Raw genomic sequence first — 16,621 nt, 5'->3', positions numbered from 1 at the left:
CACAATGTCATTTAGCCGGTTGAACATCTCGGCTATACTATCATCCTTCTTCATGGTAAATTCACTAAAATTGCCCTTAAGCAAATATAACTTGGATTCCTTCACACTTGATGTGCCCTCATGAATTTCCATGAGCTTCTTCCATATGTCATTTGCATTTGTGAGGCTCTTGACTCTATTAAATTCAATCACATCAAGAGCACTAAAGACCACATTAATCCCTTGATCATTTAGTATCTCATTTTCTTCATCTAGGGGTGTCAATTTTGTTGAGCCCAAAATGATATATCCATCACTTACTACTCTCCATAGCTTTCTACTCATGACTTTGAGATGAGCCGACATCCTAGTCTTCCAATAATCATAATTATTCCCATCAAAGAACGGTGGCTTCTCAACATTAATCCAATTATCACTAGTCATTGTTCTACTCCAAGATGGTTAAATCCGCAATTAATGGAGTACTTTGCTCTGGTACCACTTGTAGGATCAAGAACACCGACTAAAGGGGGGTGAATAGGCGGTTTAAAATCTAAGACCAACAACACTAGAGAAATTTAATTAGTAACAAAAAAAGCCCTATGTCATGCTACTACTATTTCTAGATGGGTTTGCAACCTAGGGTGACAAGATACAAATCAAGCTCTAGTAAAGTAAATTGCTCAAAGTAAAAACAAAAATTAAAGTGAGTAAGAGAGGTAACCAAGCTTGGCACACGAATTTATCCCGTGGTGTCAATGACTTGCCGGTCATCCCTAATCCACGTTGAGGTGGATTTCAAGAATCAACCGCTCCTCTATCAAGAACCTCTTGATTTTGAGCCGGCTTGAATCAAGGAACCACTCCACACCTCGATTCCACTAGAGTTGCTCTTCACCACTCCAGTGAGGTGAGCACAAGACCTCTCACAACCGAAATCGGGGCTCCTCAACAATCTCCTTGGAGGAGCTCCACGAAATCCTCTTCTCTAAGCCGTCTAGGGAGTGGCAACTCCCAAGAGTAATAAGTCGATGACGCTTGCTTGAAGTTTCCCTAGTGCCACAAAGCTCAAACTATTGATGCAATGCACTGGGAAGCCCTCACACTCTCAAGAATACAATCTCTAAGCAAGTGTGTGTGTGAGAGAGGGATGCCTTAGCTCTATAGTGTCAAGTATGCAGTCCAAATGGCCAAGTGAGAGACCTAATGGCTGGGCATTGGGTATATATAGACATCCCCTCAAAAACTAACCGTTACACTCTTTTCTGCGAAGTCGCGGACCATCCGCTGTTCAAAAACCGGATCGTCCGCCATTATAAGCCAGTGAGTCAGAGTGCATTTAATGCATGTCAGAACTAGCCGTTACAGCCCTGGCGGACCGTCCACGCCCTAGGGGCGGACCGTCCGCAGTTAAGGGTTCCACACCACCAGAGACGAACATCGTCTCTGGTACAACTTTGAAATTAGCCGGCGGACCGTCCGCGCCCCAGGAGCGGACCGTCCGCCGTTCATCCTTGAAATCCACCAGAGACAACAATGTCTCTGGTACAAATTGTCAAATAGTCGGCGTACCGTCCGCGCCCCAGGGGCAGACCGTCCGCCGCATAGATATTAAGCCCAACCTGAGAAAACACCATCTCTGGTACAATTTGAGTTAGAGCGGCGGACCGTCCGTCCACCTGGGCCGGACTGTCCGCCAGTCACATCTAATATCCACCAGAGCCAAACATGCTCTCTGGTACGGGTGCGGACCATCCGCGCTTGTGCAGTCAGCTCTCAAAATTTTTCTTTTTCAAATCTTGTCAAAGCGTCGTCAGCCCTCATGCATGCACCTAGATATTTTGAGCAAAATGGCACTAAAGACCCGTCAAGCACGAGTACACAACCCCTCTTGATAGTACGGCTATCTATCCAACAAATCCGGTCACTTTTCATCCACTAAACGCCTTGTGACCGGTAAAATATAAAAGCCCTATTTTATACCTTTGTATTGAGCCCGAGCTTTGCATATCATCTCCAAACTTCACACGTTCACAACCAAATCCCTTTCATCCGTGGATCAACCTATGCTCATTATCTCGAATGAAATTGTTAATCCACAAATCATTGTCATTAATTACCAAAACTCGAATTAGGGGTCTAGATGCTTTCAATTGGTCTCTACGGTTGGAGTGCAGGGTCGGGGCTAGGGTTTCTAGAGCGAAAGCTCGACCTGACAGTCGCCGGAGCTGACAGCGGCTACGCCCGTTGGCGCATCTTACCCTGCTGAGGGCGTTGTCAATCCCCAAAACTCTTTGGTATTGCTGACTGAAAACTCGATCCATTCGGACAGATGTTGGCGACGTCCTCGACATCGTGAACTTCTTGGAGGCTTCATCTGGCTTTGCCTTCCGCTTCTTCTTTAGCTGGGCCATTATTGTTGTCGGCATCTTTATCGCGCAACTTTGGTGTATTTTTACGAAAGATTCAGTGAGTAACAGATAATCCGGATATCAAGTTTCTAAGCAGACGAGAGATATGATGGATTGATGCCGTGTGAATATATTGCAAGGTTGAAGCGGGAACGAAGAAGAAGATTGAAGCTTAGTCTTCTAGTTTTCTTTCTTGTTTTATAGCTTTCATTCTTGTACTTTTGTGAATTTTTTGATTTAGAGTCTAAGAACTCTTGTAACTTTTTTTTGGCTGTAGTCATTCATATGTGAATGATCAAGTCCGAAACTTTTTGCATAATCTAAAACACAACAGAAGTTCTTCGTCTTCGTCGCCGAGGATTCGCTTGTGAGTCCTCCCGCCGCCACCATCTCCTCCGGGCTCCGGCTGTCTGGCACAACACATTTTTTTTGGTGTCCAGCACAACACATAGCCGAGGGGCGGCTTTTTTATTTTTATATTTTTTAAAAATATTTTTTTACAAAAATATATTTTTGATTTCACAATTTACAGTTTTATACCCCTACCGTCCGGCAGGAGGCTATATGTAAATAAACATATTTTTTTTAGCGCGGAGACCCCTGGCGGGAGCCTGCCGCCCGGCAGGGGGGCGGCAGGCCCCTCCTCCCCGCAAGTTAAACCTTGAACGTCAGTGCGGCATTAGATGCGGTAGGGGTACGTGCCGCCCGGCAGGCTCCCGCCAAGGGCATCCGCGCAAAAAAAAATATTTATTTATATATAGGTTCCTGCCGCTACCCTGCCGGGCGGTAGGGGTATAAAAATATAAAGTGTGAAACCGAAAATATATTTATGTAAAAAATATTTTTTAAAAATATAAAAATAAAAAAGCCGCTAGCCGAGGGGACTACGCGGTTGCTGTCGTGGGCCTCTGGAAGCCCGGAACGCAGAGCCCAATGTGTATGCTTAGGTTGGGCACTTTTTTCGTGGGCCGCACTGCGCAGATTTGAGCCCATTAATATTGGGCCCCCAACTGATCCACAGCCCACATCAGTAGGCCCGAAGCCTGCTGCGGGGAACTTCGTTAGCGGTGGGTGGCATTTTCGGAAATAAATGCAACTTCGCGGGCGTTTGCCGAGCGGTCGGCTTATAAAGTGACACGGCCTCCGCCTAGGGTTCGCATCGCGCCGGGGCCGCCGCGCCGCTCCTGGAGGCAGAAACGTCCGCCGTTTGCTCGGATCCGATGCGAGATTTGCTGCTGTTCGTGCTCGTCACTTTTTCTTTTGCTTGTTCTTCTGTCGTTCGGATTCTTCTTGATTTTGGTTTGGTTTTGTGGTTGATGAGAGGAGAGCGGCGGCGATGACGAAAAACATGGTTCGCTCGTCTGAACGGCGGGTTCTCCCCCGCCTTGCGGAGCTTAAAAGTAGTCCGAGCCCAGCGACGCCTCCTCTGGATCGATCCACTGCTCGTTTCTTTCGACGCTGCTTGTTTCTTTCTTTTCTCTCTCTGCTTCAATCTTCGTGTCGTGTTTTGGTTTCTGATGAGAAGGGGGTGTTGCAATGATGATTTCTTCAGTCTCGAGAGCAGGTCCCTGCTCGATGAATCTGGGAAATAATCACCGTTATTTCCTCCTGAGCGGTTACCTGAGCAACGCCACCCATCAATCACCCACCCCTGTTCTTTCGCATTGGCACTATGAACGAGCTGAAGAAACGATTGGAGGAACGGTTCTTTTTCTTGCCAGATTTCATTCCAAGACACGAGCGCAGGTGTCGTTCGCTTACATTTTCAGTAACATACAGTAGATTTACATTTTAAGTAAAACAACTTACACATGACGCTGGTTTAACTGCATCTCTAGAATGATGCTACGAAGCAGAAAGCAGAGTAAAATTGTATATTTGGTGCCAAGAACAAGATGTCACAGCAGCAGATGTTCACGAGGCTTGGTCGTTGGTGGCCCTTCCCAGCCCGTTGTGCTGCTCCATGAAGCGCACGACGACGCAGGTGATGTTGTCGGCGCTGCCCCGCTGGGAGGCCTCCGCGAGGAGCCGCTTGGCCGCCTGCTCCGAGTCCAGGATCGGCTTCACCATGCCCACGGCTTCCTGCAACCAGATGCTTAGCTTCAGATGAGCAGCTTTCCGGGACCCCTTGATTTTCTGATGACGAAAGGTTTCGCGTTTTACCTCGTTGGTCACCACGTCCCACAGACCATCACTTGCAAGGATGAGGAACTCCAAGGAGCTGTCCACAACCTCCTCCTGAACCAACCAAACAAACAGGGGATCATTTCGAATGATGCTGGTGACTGGTCTCTGCATCAGTTTTGTACTCTGGGAAATCTACAAACCTTGATCTCTGGATCAGCGACCACATACTGCTTTAGGAGCTTGTCACCGAATGCTCGAGAAACAGCAAGAACGCCACCAACACGCCATGTTCCTGCCGATTTTTCACGGATCAAAGTTGTCGAGACTTTACAAGCTGATGATTACCTCGTATTTTGGTGGCCGATGAACCAAAGAGATGGACATACCAGCCCACATCACAAATCCACCAGCTTCCTCTATCCTCTGCTTCTCGTCTGTCTGATCTGGCTTGTGGTCTCTTGACACTGCTATAGCTGCATCACCGCGGAGAATTTAAGGTCATAGCTTATCAGAAATTTGGATCACAATGGCCAATTGTGTTCTAGTACGTGTCTACGTGACAGTTGCTCTATGACTACAGTTACAAGACGAGACTGCAATTCTGCAACTCGTTATAAAAAAAAAAAAGAAAAGAACAAAGAAGAAGCTGAAATGTCAAAAACACCGGCTGAAATATGTACCAGGGGATTTTGACTTACCATCCCCTCCTCTGCATATGACTGCCCTAGAATCCCCAACATTTGCAACCACCAAGCGATCACCTACAAGAATTGCAGTGGAAGCGGTTGACCCCGCATCTCGATGATGGCTGGTATCAGCTTTCAGAAGTTCCGAGTCCGTGTGAGTGTAAGTTTCAGCTGCAGAAGGATATTACCAACATTCAGACTCCCAAGTTCAGAATTTTAAGTATTTTTCTTCAAAGCTATAGCAACTGCAGAGAGTTATAGTACCAATAGCTGATTTGGTATCGCTGAAGAACTTTGGGTGCTTGATTAAATTGGTGAAAAGGTTTTGTTTTACAAACTCCGCTGCTCGAGCACCACCGTGGCCTACAGGAGGAAAGAAACCAGTTAACTAGCAATCAAACAGTCTTGCCAATTTTCCCCACCAAAATTCAGTGATCTGGTTCAGACTAGCAATTGCTGCTATGGAACAAGTTATGATCTGGTTGAACAAAGATCACTTGCTTGCTTACATTGGCTACACCTAAAAGTCTTTCTCGGTGTCATGAATTTTCTGTCCGGGATAGGCTGCATCTTACCGTCGAAAACGCCGAACAACCCAACTGTCTCTCCATCGACACCATCTACTCTGGTTTCATGGAAGTCCTCCATGGAAGATCTTTTCCCTGGAGAGCTTGCATACCCGTAGCTGAACTTGCCGTTTTCACTGCCACAAGATGAAGAGCGTTTGCGTGAGATAGGCTTGTTGGACACCATCGCTAGGAGCTGTTCGAATGGATGACTTCACATGCAGTCTAATCACGATTCAGTAGGAATTCAGGAAGTATTTGTGGATACATGCTAAAATATTGGTCCTGCACTCATGCAGTCATGCCTTGTATTTGCAGATAACACTGTCTCTGCCCTCACTTCACATGTCACAACAGCAAGAAACGTTTTGGAAAGGATGAAAAACAACATGGCAGTCACAGTTTCGCTGAGAATTCGATCAGGTTACATCAACTCAGGGGATTCCAAAGTTGTGTGCAGGAAAACAGCAAGAACAACGGGGATGGCACCTGAACCCTCCGCCACTGACGGGCGATCCTTCCCCGGCGAGCCCCATCAACGCCGACGGCAACAGCGACGGCAGGAGCAGCACGGCGACGGCGACGGCAAGGCCAGAAACGATGGCCGGCCCCGGGAGCCTCTCGTGCGCGCCGTAAATGGAGGCAGGCTGGCGGGCGGGGCTCGTGGGCCTAAAAGGGCGGAGCGGACGGGCTCGATGGGCGGTGGCGACGTGGCGGCAGCCGAGAGGGGGGCTCGTGGACACGCACACGCCCCCCGCCGCGCGCGCCAGCCACCCTTTTCTTGGCGCGTAGCCCTGTCCATGGCCTCGCGCGTGTTGGCTTTGGCTGGCTGGCACGTGCCGTGCTCTTCTATAGTTTTATTAACTGTTCTGTCGACAGGTGGACGAAACGTAGTCAGTTTTTAAGCTCCATGGCGTGCGTGGTTATGATCCAGGATTGAGCCATCCAAAATTTGTCATCCTCCATTACCGAAATCAACCTGTAGTGAGACTCTGAGGGATTGTGCTCATGTGGCACTATTTTAAGCAGTTCAGCTTATTAGGCACTCTGCTTTAGGGCATGTCAATTTTGATCCGTTTTTTCTAATATTATAGACTCTTCAGTTGCTCACGTAATCTAATAAATATGAAATTTTGACTACGGCTCAATCATATAATGATTAGCCCACTGTAAAAATTTCACTATAATTGGGCCACGTGAAAACTATAGCTATGAATGAAATATAGAAAAGTATATATATCTAAATGTAAAATATTTTTTAAATATATTAGATCATATGTTCATTGTATAGATCCAGTCACGTGAGGTCCAACAAAATTAGATTTTTTATTTTATAATTCTCATGTTTACTATGATTTTTAAACGATTTAGTCAAAATAAATATAAAAAGAAAAAAAATGAAAGAAAATAGACAGAAAGGTCACGTCTCCAGTATTGCGAGTGCGAGAAATTTAGTCAGACGGTTTCATTATTATCTATGGAAAACACGGACTCGACCAAAGTTCAGATATATTATTGACCTAACGAATTTATTTAACTAGCATAACAGGCCAAGTCCAGGAAATACTTGGGCTTGGGCCCAGTCAGCTCGAGTCGTCAGGCCTGCCTGCTTGGAAGCAACCGCCGCTATAGCGCGCCATCACCGCCTACGATTCGATTCGAGTCGAACCGACCGTACCGTACGTCGGCGGCGCAGGCGCCCCTCATCATAACAAGCCAGGCCACCCACATCAACGCCTTTGGCCGAGCTCCGAATCCTCGTCGCCGCCATGGCCGCCGCCGCCTCGTGCCGCTGCAGCAGCGTCGTGCGAGGAGATCGGCCCCGTGGTCTCGCTCCGCGTGGCCACGGACAAGGGCACCGCCAGGCCCCCCGGGGCTTCGCCTTCGTCGAGTACCTCGACGACGAGACCGCCCTCAGCGCCTGCCGCAACCTGCACGGCCGGGCCCTCCGCGGACGCCACCTCCGCGTGGGCCTGGCGCGGCAGCGAGAGGCGGAGGGCGCGGCCACCCGCGACGCCGCCGGCGGCGTCGAGGAGCACCGGCCCGTGGGCGCCGAGCGCCCGGCCCAGCGGCGCCGTGACGGCGTTCCTGGCGGGGCTGAGCCGGCGGCAGCTGCGCGAGTTGCTGGGCGCGCTGGGGCGGGAGGACCCGGGGCTCGTGGAGCGGGCCAAGCGGGAGTACGCCGGGCTGGCGACGCTGATCGAGCAGGCGCGGGTGCTGCTCGACGTGGCCGCCGCGCCGGGCAAAGGCATGAGGAAACGCGGCGCGAGCAACCGGGATCGGGCCGGCGTCTCGCCGGAGCCCGCAGACCAGACGCCGCTGCCGAAGCTGAGGCGGCAGAAGGATTGCGAACCCGTTAGTTCCTAGCTTCGGACGCAGCTGATGGTCGATTGATTGCTTGTTATGTAAAGAGAACAAATAACACGGGAATCTAGAATTGTATTAACATTTGATATTTTTTATTTAACATGAAAAATAAATTTTATTTTGGTGCTTGCGGGACCAAGTAAATTTGTAGTCCATCGAAATTATATCACCAAGGTAAATCAAGGCTAGAGTAAGGATAATTAAGGTCGTTAATTACCATAAAATTCAGTGGTATTTATTTTTTATTTTTTCAACTAACACGATAACTTCTAAACCCTCTTAATATTTAAAATATTTATATTTATTTGTTATACTCAAATAATGTCTCATCCACATGCTCTATTTTTATCAAATGTTGTAAAAAACATAGATATTTTAGGATTTCAAATTTTTCTCATCACTAAACCACCATCTATTTGCGTCTCGCCGGTGGTAAGAGGAAGGTGGGCCGGTCCTCTTCTCCTAGTATATATATTATGTTATAATATCTATAGTCTGTTGTGCCCGGATAGACGCTCGGGGGCCGCGCCACCACTCCCCTACCGCTGTGGCCATTGTCGGTGTCGCCGGCGTCCTCGTCGCCATCTCTATTGTGGTGGATGCAGGGCCCCGAATATTCCTCCCTTCCTATTCTTCTTCCATCTGCTCTGCCCGATCAAATCTTCTCCACTTCGTCTCCTCCTCTGGTGTCTCACTGGTGGTGAGAGAAAAGGTGGGACAATCCCCTTCTCCTAGTATATATTATGGTATATTATCTATGGTCTGTTGTGTCCGGATGGACGCTCGGCGGCCGCGCCGCCACTCCTTTGCCGATGTGGCCATTGCTAGTGCCGCGGCGTCCTCGTCCGTCACTTCTTCATTATGTTGGCTGCAGGGTTCCTCGCTCCCTCTTCTTCCTTTTTCTCCGCCTGACCAAATCTCCATTTCATTTGTTTTCCTGGTCCCGTGGTTCGGCTCCTCCACTTCCTTCTTCCTCCTTCCTCGCTTTTTCCTCCTCTTGCTTCCAAGTTTCTACCTGAATAGGCTTATTTTAGTTTTTATTTTTATTAGTGTCACGGTAGATTTGCTTGCTCATGCTGCGGATTTGCTTATGTTCATCACTTGAGTGAATTGGTGAGTTGTTGCTTACTGACTTTGGCTGTGATTCTAGTTTGCTTCAACTCTTCCCCCGCCGCCTTTTCTATTAAGCAGCTTTGAGCCTTTTCTCTTCAGGTCCCCTTGGATCTCTGTCATTTGTTGTGTTGCAAGCCTTCCACCAGATTTGAGGACTCTGCTTTGCCACTTTCATCTGTATCTTTGGGTCGAAGGTACGGTGTTAGTTTTCATCATTGGGATCTTCTGAGCCCCTTTGGGTGTTGGTACCTCTTGTGGCCTTCGCCGGCGAGCTTCACGGCAGTGACAATGGTATTTTGCAGCTTGCGCGTGGATTCACCGAGGTCGTGCTTCTATGATGCAAGTAGGTGTTCGTCTGTGTCTGACCATTTGACTTGGTTTGTAATTGGCTCCTCTTTTTTAATACGACTTCTATGATATATGTTATATTTTTAAAAAAAATAGCATATTATAGTCAATCCACATCTTCATCAATTTCTTGTCACTGTTTGATGAGGTTGCGGCAGGACATATATGATGTCTACCGCTTATGTTTCCCTTGACAACTAATTATGCATTGCAACAATAAGTGTTCTCTAATCCATAACTTTTATGGAGTTTTTTATTAAATGCAGATCAATAGATCATCGTAAATTTATCTATTTACTAATCGTACTTGGCATGGAGCCCTTAATAATATCCTAATTTTTTAAATCTTTTTATTACAAAATTAGCTATTTTAATTGTATTTGATATGGAATCTAGAATTTCATTATTTTTCTAATTCCAAATTTATATGTTTACTAATCGTACTCAGTATTGACCTTTTGGGCATGTCCTAATTTTTCTTAATTTTCTTATTCCAAAATAAGCTATTTATTAATTATGTTTGATACGGACTCTTGAGTTAGTCTAGACTATTACATCTGTGTGAAATCCAATGGTGTAAATTCTTTTCTTTTTTTGATTGACGCCTTTAGTGTGGTGGCTTATTTTATCACCCTTATTTGAGCATTCAAGCCGTTACTTAGCGTTGTTCATTCTAAGCCTTTATAATCTCAGAGTTTGCGCCATTTTGAGATTGTTTTTGTTTCTGGTGGAATACCAAGCACTCATGACATGTGACGTTCTTACTCCTTAGCAATTATTTGGCTTGGCCCTCACATAGTCAAGCGATGTGTGGTTACCAGATGAGGCTGAAACTTCAAGAAGCGATATGATACGGAAAGGCTGCAACAACATATCAATCTGTTGGTAGTGACTGCATTCCAGATTTTTTTTAATTTCCCGTTCCTACGTGATATATTTCTCCTTTGAGAGGAAGGCACGACTTACCTTCTATGAAAAAGTATGCTCTTTTTCTAATAAAACTTCTAATTCTATTATAGAGTTAATTATAGAGTTGTATTTAGATACATCTCTTTATATCAATCGATCTATTTATCTTCCATATTTTATTTCTGAATTTAATTACTATAATTGTATTTGGTACATATTCATTGATGATTATTGTAGACCGTTAGCTCTTCATAAAATCCAACGGTCTAAATCTTTTTCTTTTTTAGATTAACGTGGGAATTTCTAGGTCCTCTCGGCGAACATGATGGCTTCTTTTAACACTCTTTTATTAATATAATAGATCACGAGCATCGGCGTTGGCAGTCGGTGCGCTCACAGGTGCAAAACTATACCATTGTGTTGTTGATTGACATGCTCCACGCCTCCATGGTCCAAGCTTGAAGCCTTGAACATGATTGGGGTGCGCTGGGGTGGGCCATAGACGACATCAACAATCTGAACTTTAATTGGTTTATGAATTTGTTATTAACTGCACCAAAAGAAAAGGATGGATTGGGCGGCAAAATGAAGCCCCCAACTCGAAGATCAAGGCTAAACCATGTATTATTTACCGAATGAAGTCTTCGGCACAATACATGTTACATCAAGTGGAGTCCAGAGTCATACAGAGCTTTATTTAACACGTACATGAGGAGTAAAGTGACAACACAAAGCTACACAGAACAACCATAGGATAACAACTAGCATAACGACATGCAGGACTGGCTCTTCATCCATCACGGCTCCACTCGAAAAGCTTGGGTGCGGACACGATCTACTCGTAGTCTTCCGGCACAAAGTTAGGATCCTCTGGAGAAAATCAACAAGGATTGAGTACAAAAGTACTCAGCAGGTTCCACCTCACCCTACGGGAGGGGAATGACATGTACGACACATATTAAGCACAATCTATTGGCAATGTAACTAATGGTATGCAAACCCTTCCAGACCCAACCCACAGTAGGTAGCTCACTAGTTGTCAGGACCACACCGTAGCCTTTCCATGCCGTGGACACGGACCATTCGAATGGATTATACACTATGCAGAGGTCGTACACTGTACCCACATGCTCGACTGCCCGAACGGACAACCGACATAGCCGACACCCAGCCGTGGTCACGCCCCAGCCCGGCCGCACAAACCCTCGGGCCCTGACCCCAATGGTCTATACCCGTAAACCATCCCTGCGACCGTCAGGCTAACCAATGGGATTAGGCTAAGTCCGGCCCATACCGGAACCTGTGGTCGTACTAAGGTAAGCTAGGTGAGATGTCAAAACAACTCAGTCCTTATGGTTCAGGAGGGCAGCAACCATCCCTCAACATGTCAACTCGAGCCTACCACCACGGTAGCACTCACCTGCCAGTCTACCACCACGGTAGCGTCGGCTCCAACATACCCAGCTGTACTAGTCTCAGCCAGATCCCTTCGTATCCTAGTCTCAGCTCTAGATATGCATGACTACTCAGATGCATGCATGAGCACACTCAATCACTCAAGTACCGGTATATGTAATCGATCCTAAACCAAGGCTACAGCTAGACGTCCTCACATGGATGCAACCGCTCACGTAGGGGACGATGAAACTTGCCTTCGCTTACGTATGCGTCGGTGGCGACAGCTTCCCGCTCGTGGCACGGGTCCTCTGGCTCCTCAACGCGCTCCTCCTCGGTCACTCCGTCGTCTACGGGCAGAAACGACACAACCGGTAAACAAACACAAGCAAGCACAATCATAAAATGAGCTCAAACGGAGATGAAAATAAGAAGAATGGACAGTACATGATTTTAGAAGAATTTAGGAAGAAAAATCACATGAATCGGAGTATGGACGGTGGAGATATGAATTTGCAACGGGTGGCCACTAATTAAATTACAAAGCTGAATAAACGGGTGATTTTCTGGAAAGTGGGTCCATGTATTTTGATTAAATACACGTGATTAGCTGTGGTGATTAGTGCTCTGCGTGCTGCTATTGAGCTATGTCCAATCACTTTGAGGCCCACGGGCCCACTAGCATTTAACAAGGAGGAGGGGGTAAACTGGTAGTGCACGGGGACAGATAACGAGTCGTCCACGGCGGCGCCGCCGCGGGCAACCGCCGGAGTTCCGCCGGAAAGGCACTCCCGGCCTTCGTTCTTGCAGCCGAGGGCATGGGGAGAGAGAGGAGGGCGAGGGCATTCGGTTCCGGTGACTCCGGGCATGGGAGAGGGGGTTAAAGGAGGTCGGCTATGGGCGGCCATTGCTACGGCCATGGGAGCTCGTGGGGAGCTATGCACTGGCGGCAATAGCGAAGGGCGTGAATTGGGGCTGGTATAGGAGGGTTGGGAGGTGCTCACCGCAAGAGGAATTGGACTATGGTGGCCGGATGCCGAAGATCGATGAGGTGCCCTTCTCTGTGCAGAAACAGAGGAGGATGAAATCGGAGCTGGGAGAGAGACGAACAGCGGAGTTAGGCGGCTTGGCGAGCTCAGGACGGTGGCGGGGCTCAGCACAGCCTTACCCATTTATAGGCGCGGAGGGTAGCGGGGACGTCGCGCGAGGACGTGCGGCGAGGATGATGGCGTGGGCTGCGGCAGCTCATCGTCAACGCGAACAGTGGCGAGCTTGGAGCTGAGGCTACTGTAGTGTTGAGGGTGTGAGCGTTGAGGTGGCAAAGCCGGCGAGGACGCTACAGCGGCATGAGCGAGGTGGGGACGCGGCGATGGGCGGCACGGCGTGGTGCCGGCGGCAGTGCGCGGTCTCGTCGCGGGGCCGACATGTCGCGCGTGCATGCTGCGAGCGCGAGCGAGGACAACAGGAGGGGCCAGTCATAGGGGCGTGGACGCAGCAGCAGTAGCTCGAGCAGGGTGAGCTGAGCATGGCAAGGGCTGTCGTGCAAGTTTTTGGTGTTCAAGTGCTGCTAAGTTCAAGTGCATAGCTTGTTTGTTGCTTAGCCTACTGGTTGTGCGTGCATGTGCTGGTTAGAGAGAGCAAGATAGATTAGGAGAGGTAGAATATGATTGGTTGCTTGGAAAATTAAGAGAGACAAATAATTAGGAGGTGGTTAGGAATATGAATTTTCGGGCTGTTACAAACCTACCCCACTTAGGTTGAATCTCGTCCCCGAGATTCAGCTACACTATTAAAGAGATTAGGGAACTCGGCTCGGAGCGCGTCTTCTCTCTCCCAAGTTGCTTTTGCTTCCGAATGTCTGCTCCACTGAACTCGACAAATTCTGACTGCTGAGTTGCGGGTTCTTCGCGTCACAGTGTCTAAAATTTTCAGTGGCACCTCTTGATATCTGAGATCATCCTGCAGGTCGATTGTCTCTGGGGCCACTTGTTCTTCCGGTACTCGCAGACACTTCCTGAGCTGGGACACATGGAACACATCGTGCACATCTGACATCTCTGCCGGCAACTGAAGCTTATAGGCTACCGCTCCAACTTTCTTGATAATTGGAAAAGGTCCAATGTAATGTGGGGCCAACTTTTCTCGCACCTGGAATCTACGTGTGCCGCGAATTGGGAAAACTTTAAGGTACACATAGTCTCCAACTTCGAAGCTGAGAGCACGCCTTCTTTTATCGGCATAACTTTTCTGGCGGGATTGAGCTGCCTTTAGATTCTCTCTAATTTCTGCTATCTTGTCTTCGGCTTTTTTAATAAAATATGGGCCCTCAATAATGCGGTCACCGACTTCAGTCCACATGAGGGGTGTGCGACACTTCCTCCTGTAGAGGGCTTCAAACGGCGACATCTTCAAACTGGACTGGTAGCTGTTGTTGTAAGAGAACTCCGCATATGGCAAACTGTTTTCCCAATTTTTGCCATAAGTAAGAACACAGGCTCTTAGCATGTCTTCAAGGATCTTATTAACTCTTTCAGTCTGGCCATCGGTCTGAGGATGATAGGCTGAACTGAAGTCTAATTTTGTACCAAGCGTTTCATGTAATCTTTTCCAGAATGTCGAAGTGAACTGGGTGCCTCTATCTGACATAATCCTCTCAGGTACTCCATGCAACTTCACAATACGCTCAATGTATAATTTGGCTAATTTATCACCTCCATAAGTGGTACGCACTGGGATGAAGTGTGCCACTTTAGTGAGTCGATCAACAATCACCCAAACTGAGTCATGACCGCTCTGTGTTCTTGGTAGACTGGTGATAAAATCCATACTAACTTCATCCCACTTCCATACTGGAATTGGTAATGGCTGAAGTAACCCACTGGGCTTCTAATGCTCTGCCTTGACCCTTTTGCACACATCACAATGAGCGACGAATCGAGCGATATCCCCTTCATACCATTCCACCAATACTTCTCCTTAAGGTCCAAGTACATTTTCGTAGTGCCGGGATGAATGGAATAAGCTGAGTTATGGGTTTCATCCAAGATGGTCCTGCGGAAATGACCTTGCTTAGGCACACATAATCTCTTCTTGAACCACAAGACTCCATCTTTATCTACTCTGAAATCTGGAGCTTTGCCTTCACTGTTGCGACCTTTAATTCATACCAATCTCCTATCCTCCATATGAGCTTCCTTGATCTGGTCATCCAGGACGGGATGAACACTAAGGTTGTAGTTGCAAGAGCGGCGTACAACCCTTAGGTTCAACTTTCTCATTTCTTCACTCAGCTCTGGGGCTTGCATAACTAAGTGGTGGCAATACGCTTTACGACTGAGCGCATCAGTCACCACATTAGCTTTTCCAGGGTGGTAATGAATTTCCAAATCATAGTCTTTGATAAACTCCAACCATTTTCTCTGTCTAAGATTGAGGTCCGACTGGGTGAAAATGTACTTCAGACTCTTGTGATCCGTGTAGATTTCACACTTGTTCCCGATCAGATAATGTCACCAAATCTTGAGGGCATGCACAACTGCTGCTAACTCCAAGTCATGGGTGGGGTAGTTCTGCTCATGTGTTCTCAACTGTCTTGAGGCATAAGTTACAACTCTTCCTTCTTGTATAAGCACACAACCCAATCCTTGTCGGGATGCGTCGCAATAAACGACAAAGCTCTTCTGATTATCTGGCAAGACTAGCACTGGGGCAAAAGTTAGTCTCCTCTTCAACTCTTGAAAACTTCTCTCGCAAGCTTCAGACCAGACAAACTTCGTGTCCTTCCAGAGCAACTCGGTCATAGGCCGGGCTATCTTAGAGAAAACTTCGATAAATCTTCGATAATAGCCGGCTAATCCCAAGAAACTCCTGATCTCCGAGGCTGAGGTTGGTTGCTTCCATTCTGATACAGCCTTGACCTTTTCTGGATCCACTTCAACACCTTCAGCTGTTAACACATGACCCAGAAAACTGACTTTCTGCAACCAGAATTCACACTTACTGAACTTGGCATACAACTGGTGTTTTCTGAGCTTCCCCATCACAACTCTTAGGTGTTGTCCATGCTCCTCAGCATTCTTAGAGTAGACCAGTATGTTGTCTATGAATACCACAACAAACCGGTCTAACTCCTCCATAAATACCTTATTCATGAGAGTCATGAAAAAGGCAGGAGCATTAGTCAGCCCAAAAGGCATCACTGTGAACTCAAAATGGCCATAACGGGTTCTGAAGGCTGTTTTAGCGATGTCCTCTTGTCGAACTCTGAGCTGATCATAACCTGACCTCAGATCAATCTTGGAGAAGAACTTATCCCCCTTCAGTTGGTCAAACAGGTCATCAATCCGGGGCAGAGGGTACTTATTCTTGATGGTGACTGCATTCAAATCGCCGTAGTCCACACAAAGTCTCATGCTCCCATCCTTCTTCTTCACAAAGAGCACTGGGGCTCCCCACGGGGAAGCAGCGGGTCTAATAAATCCCTTTTGTTGAAGCTCTTCAAGCTGCTTCTTCAACTCAGCAAGCTCTGGGGCTGCTAACCGATAGGCATTCTTTGCTATAGGCTTGGTTCTAGGGACTAAGTCAATAGCAAACTCTACCTCTCTTTCTGGAGGCATACCGGGTAATTCATTTGGGAATACATCTGCGAACTCCCGAACTACTGGCACATCTTCGAGGGATTCTGCTTGGATGTGGTTCACCATGGAGTCTGTCAGGCTAG

General features: G+C 47.4%; 1 protein-coding gene, 1 long non-coding RNA gene and 1 other non-coding gene across 3 annotated transcripts; 2 read left to right on the top strand and 1 right to left on the bottom strand.

The window, feature by feature from the left end:
- Nucleotides 1-3,565: 3,565 nt before the first annotated feature.
- On the top strand, nucleotides 3,566-4,726 carry LOC120704353. Its single transcript, XR_005687534.1, has 2 exons — nucleotides 3,566-4,136; nucleotides 4,229-4,726. It is a non-coding gene; the product is annotated as an uncharacterized LOC120704353 (long non-coding RNA).
- Nucleotides 3,922-4,018, top strand: LOC120705349. The gene has a single exon (XR_005687931.1). It is a non-coding gene; the product is annotated as a small nucleolar RNA snoR128 (small nucleolar RNA).
- LOC120704352 (probable protein phosphatase 2C 59) lies at nucleotides 4,084-6,418 on the bottom strand. The gene is made up of 8 exons (XM_039988709.1): nucleotides 6,259-6,418; nucleotides 5,779-5,906; nucleotides 5,468-5,566; nucleotides 5,216-5,374; nucleotides 4,904-4,990; nucleotides 4,718-4,809; nucleotides 4,554-4,628; nucleotides 4,084-4,472 (listed from the first exon to the last, which is right to left on the bottom strand). The coding sequence occupies exons 1-8, from the start codon at nucleotides 6,303-6,305 to the stop codon at nucleotides 4,305-4,307; spliced, it is 855 nt and encodes a 284-aa protein (XP_039844643.1). The 5' UTR covers nucleotides 6,306-6,418; the 3' UTR covers nucleotides 4,084-4,304.
- Between the last annotated feature and the right edge of the window lie 10,203 nt (nucleotides 6,419-16,621).

This window comes from Panicum virgatum, chromosome 4K (assembly GCF_016808335.1).
Source record: "Panicum virgatum strain AP13 chromosome 4K, P.virgatum_v5, whole genome shotgun sequence".
Taxonomy (NCBI): Eukaryota; Viridiplantae; Streptophyta; class Magnoliopsida; order Poales; family Poaceae; genus Panicum; species Panicum virgatum.
Note: the sequence above shows the minus strand (reverse complement) of the source record. Positions and strands in the feature narration are given on the sequence as shown.

What these genes read in the sequence shown, in the direction of transcription:
- LOC120704352 (XM_039988709.1), bottom strand. Translation starts at nt 6,305, where the DNA reads ATGGGGCTCGCCGGGGAAGGATCGCCCGTCAGTGGCGGAGGGTTCAG. An exon ending in GTTGTTCGGCGTTTTCGACG is followed by an intron (nt 5,567 to 5,778) that starts GTAAGATGCAGC and finishes TTCCTCCTGTAG; the next exon opens with GCCACGGTGGTGCTCGAGCA. An exon ending in CGATACCAAATCAGCTATTG is followed by an intron (nt 5,375 to 5,467) that starts GTACTATAACTC and finishes ATCCTTCTGCAG; the next exon opens with CTGAAACTTACACTCACACG.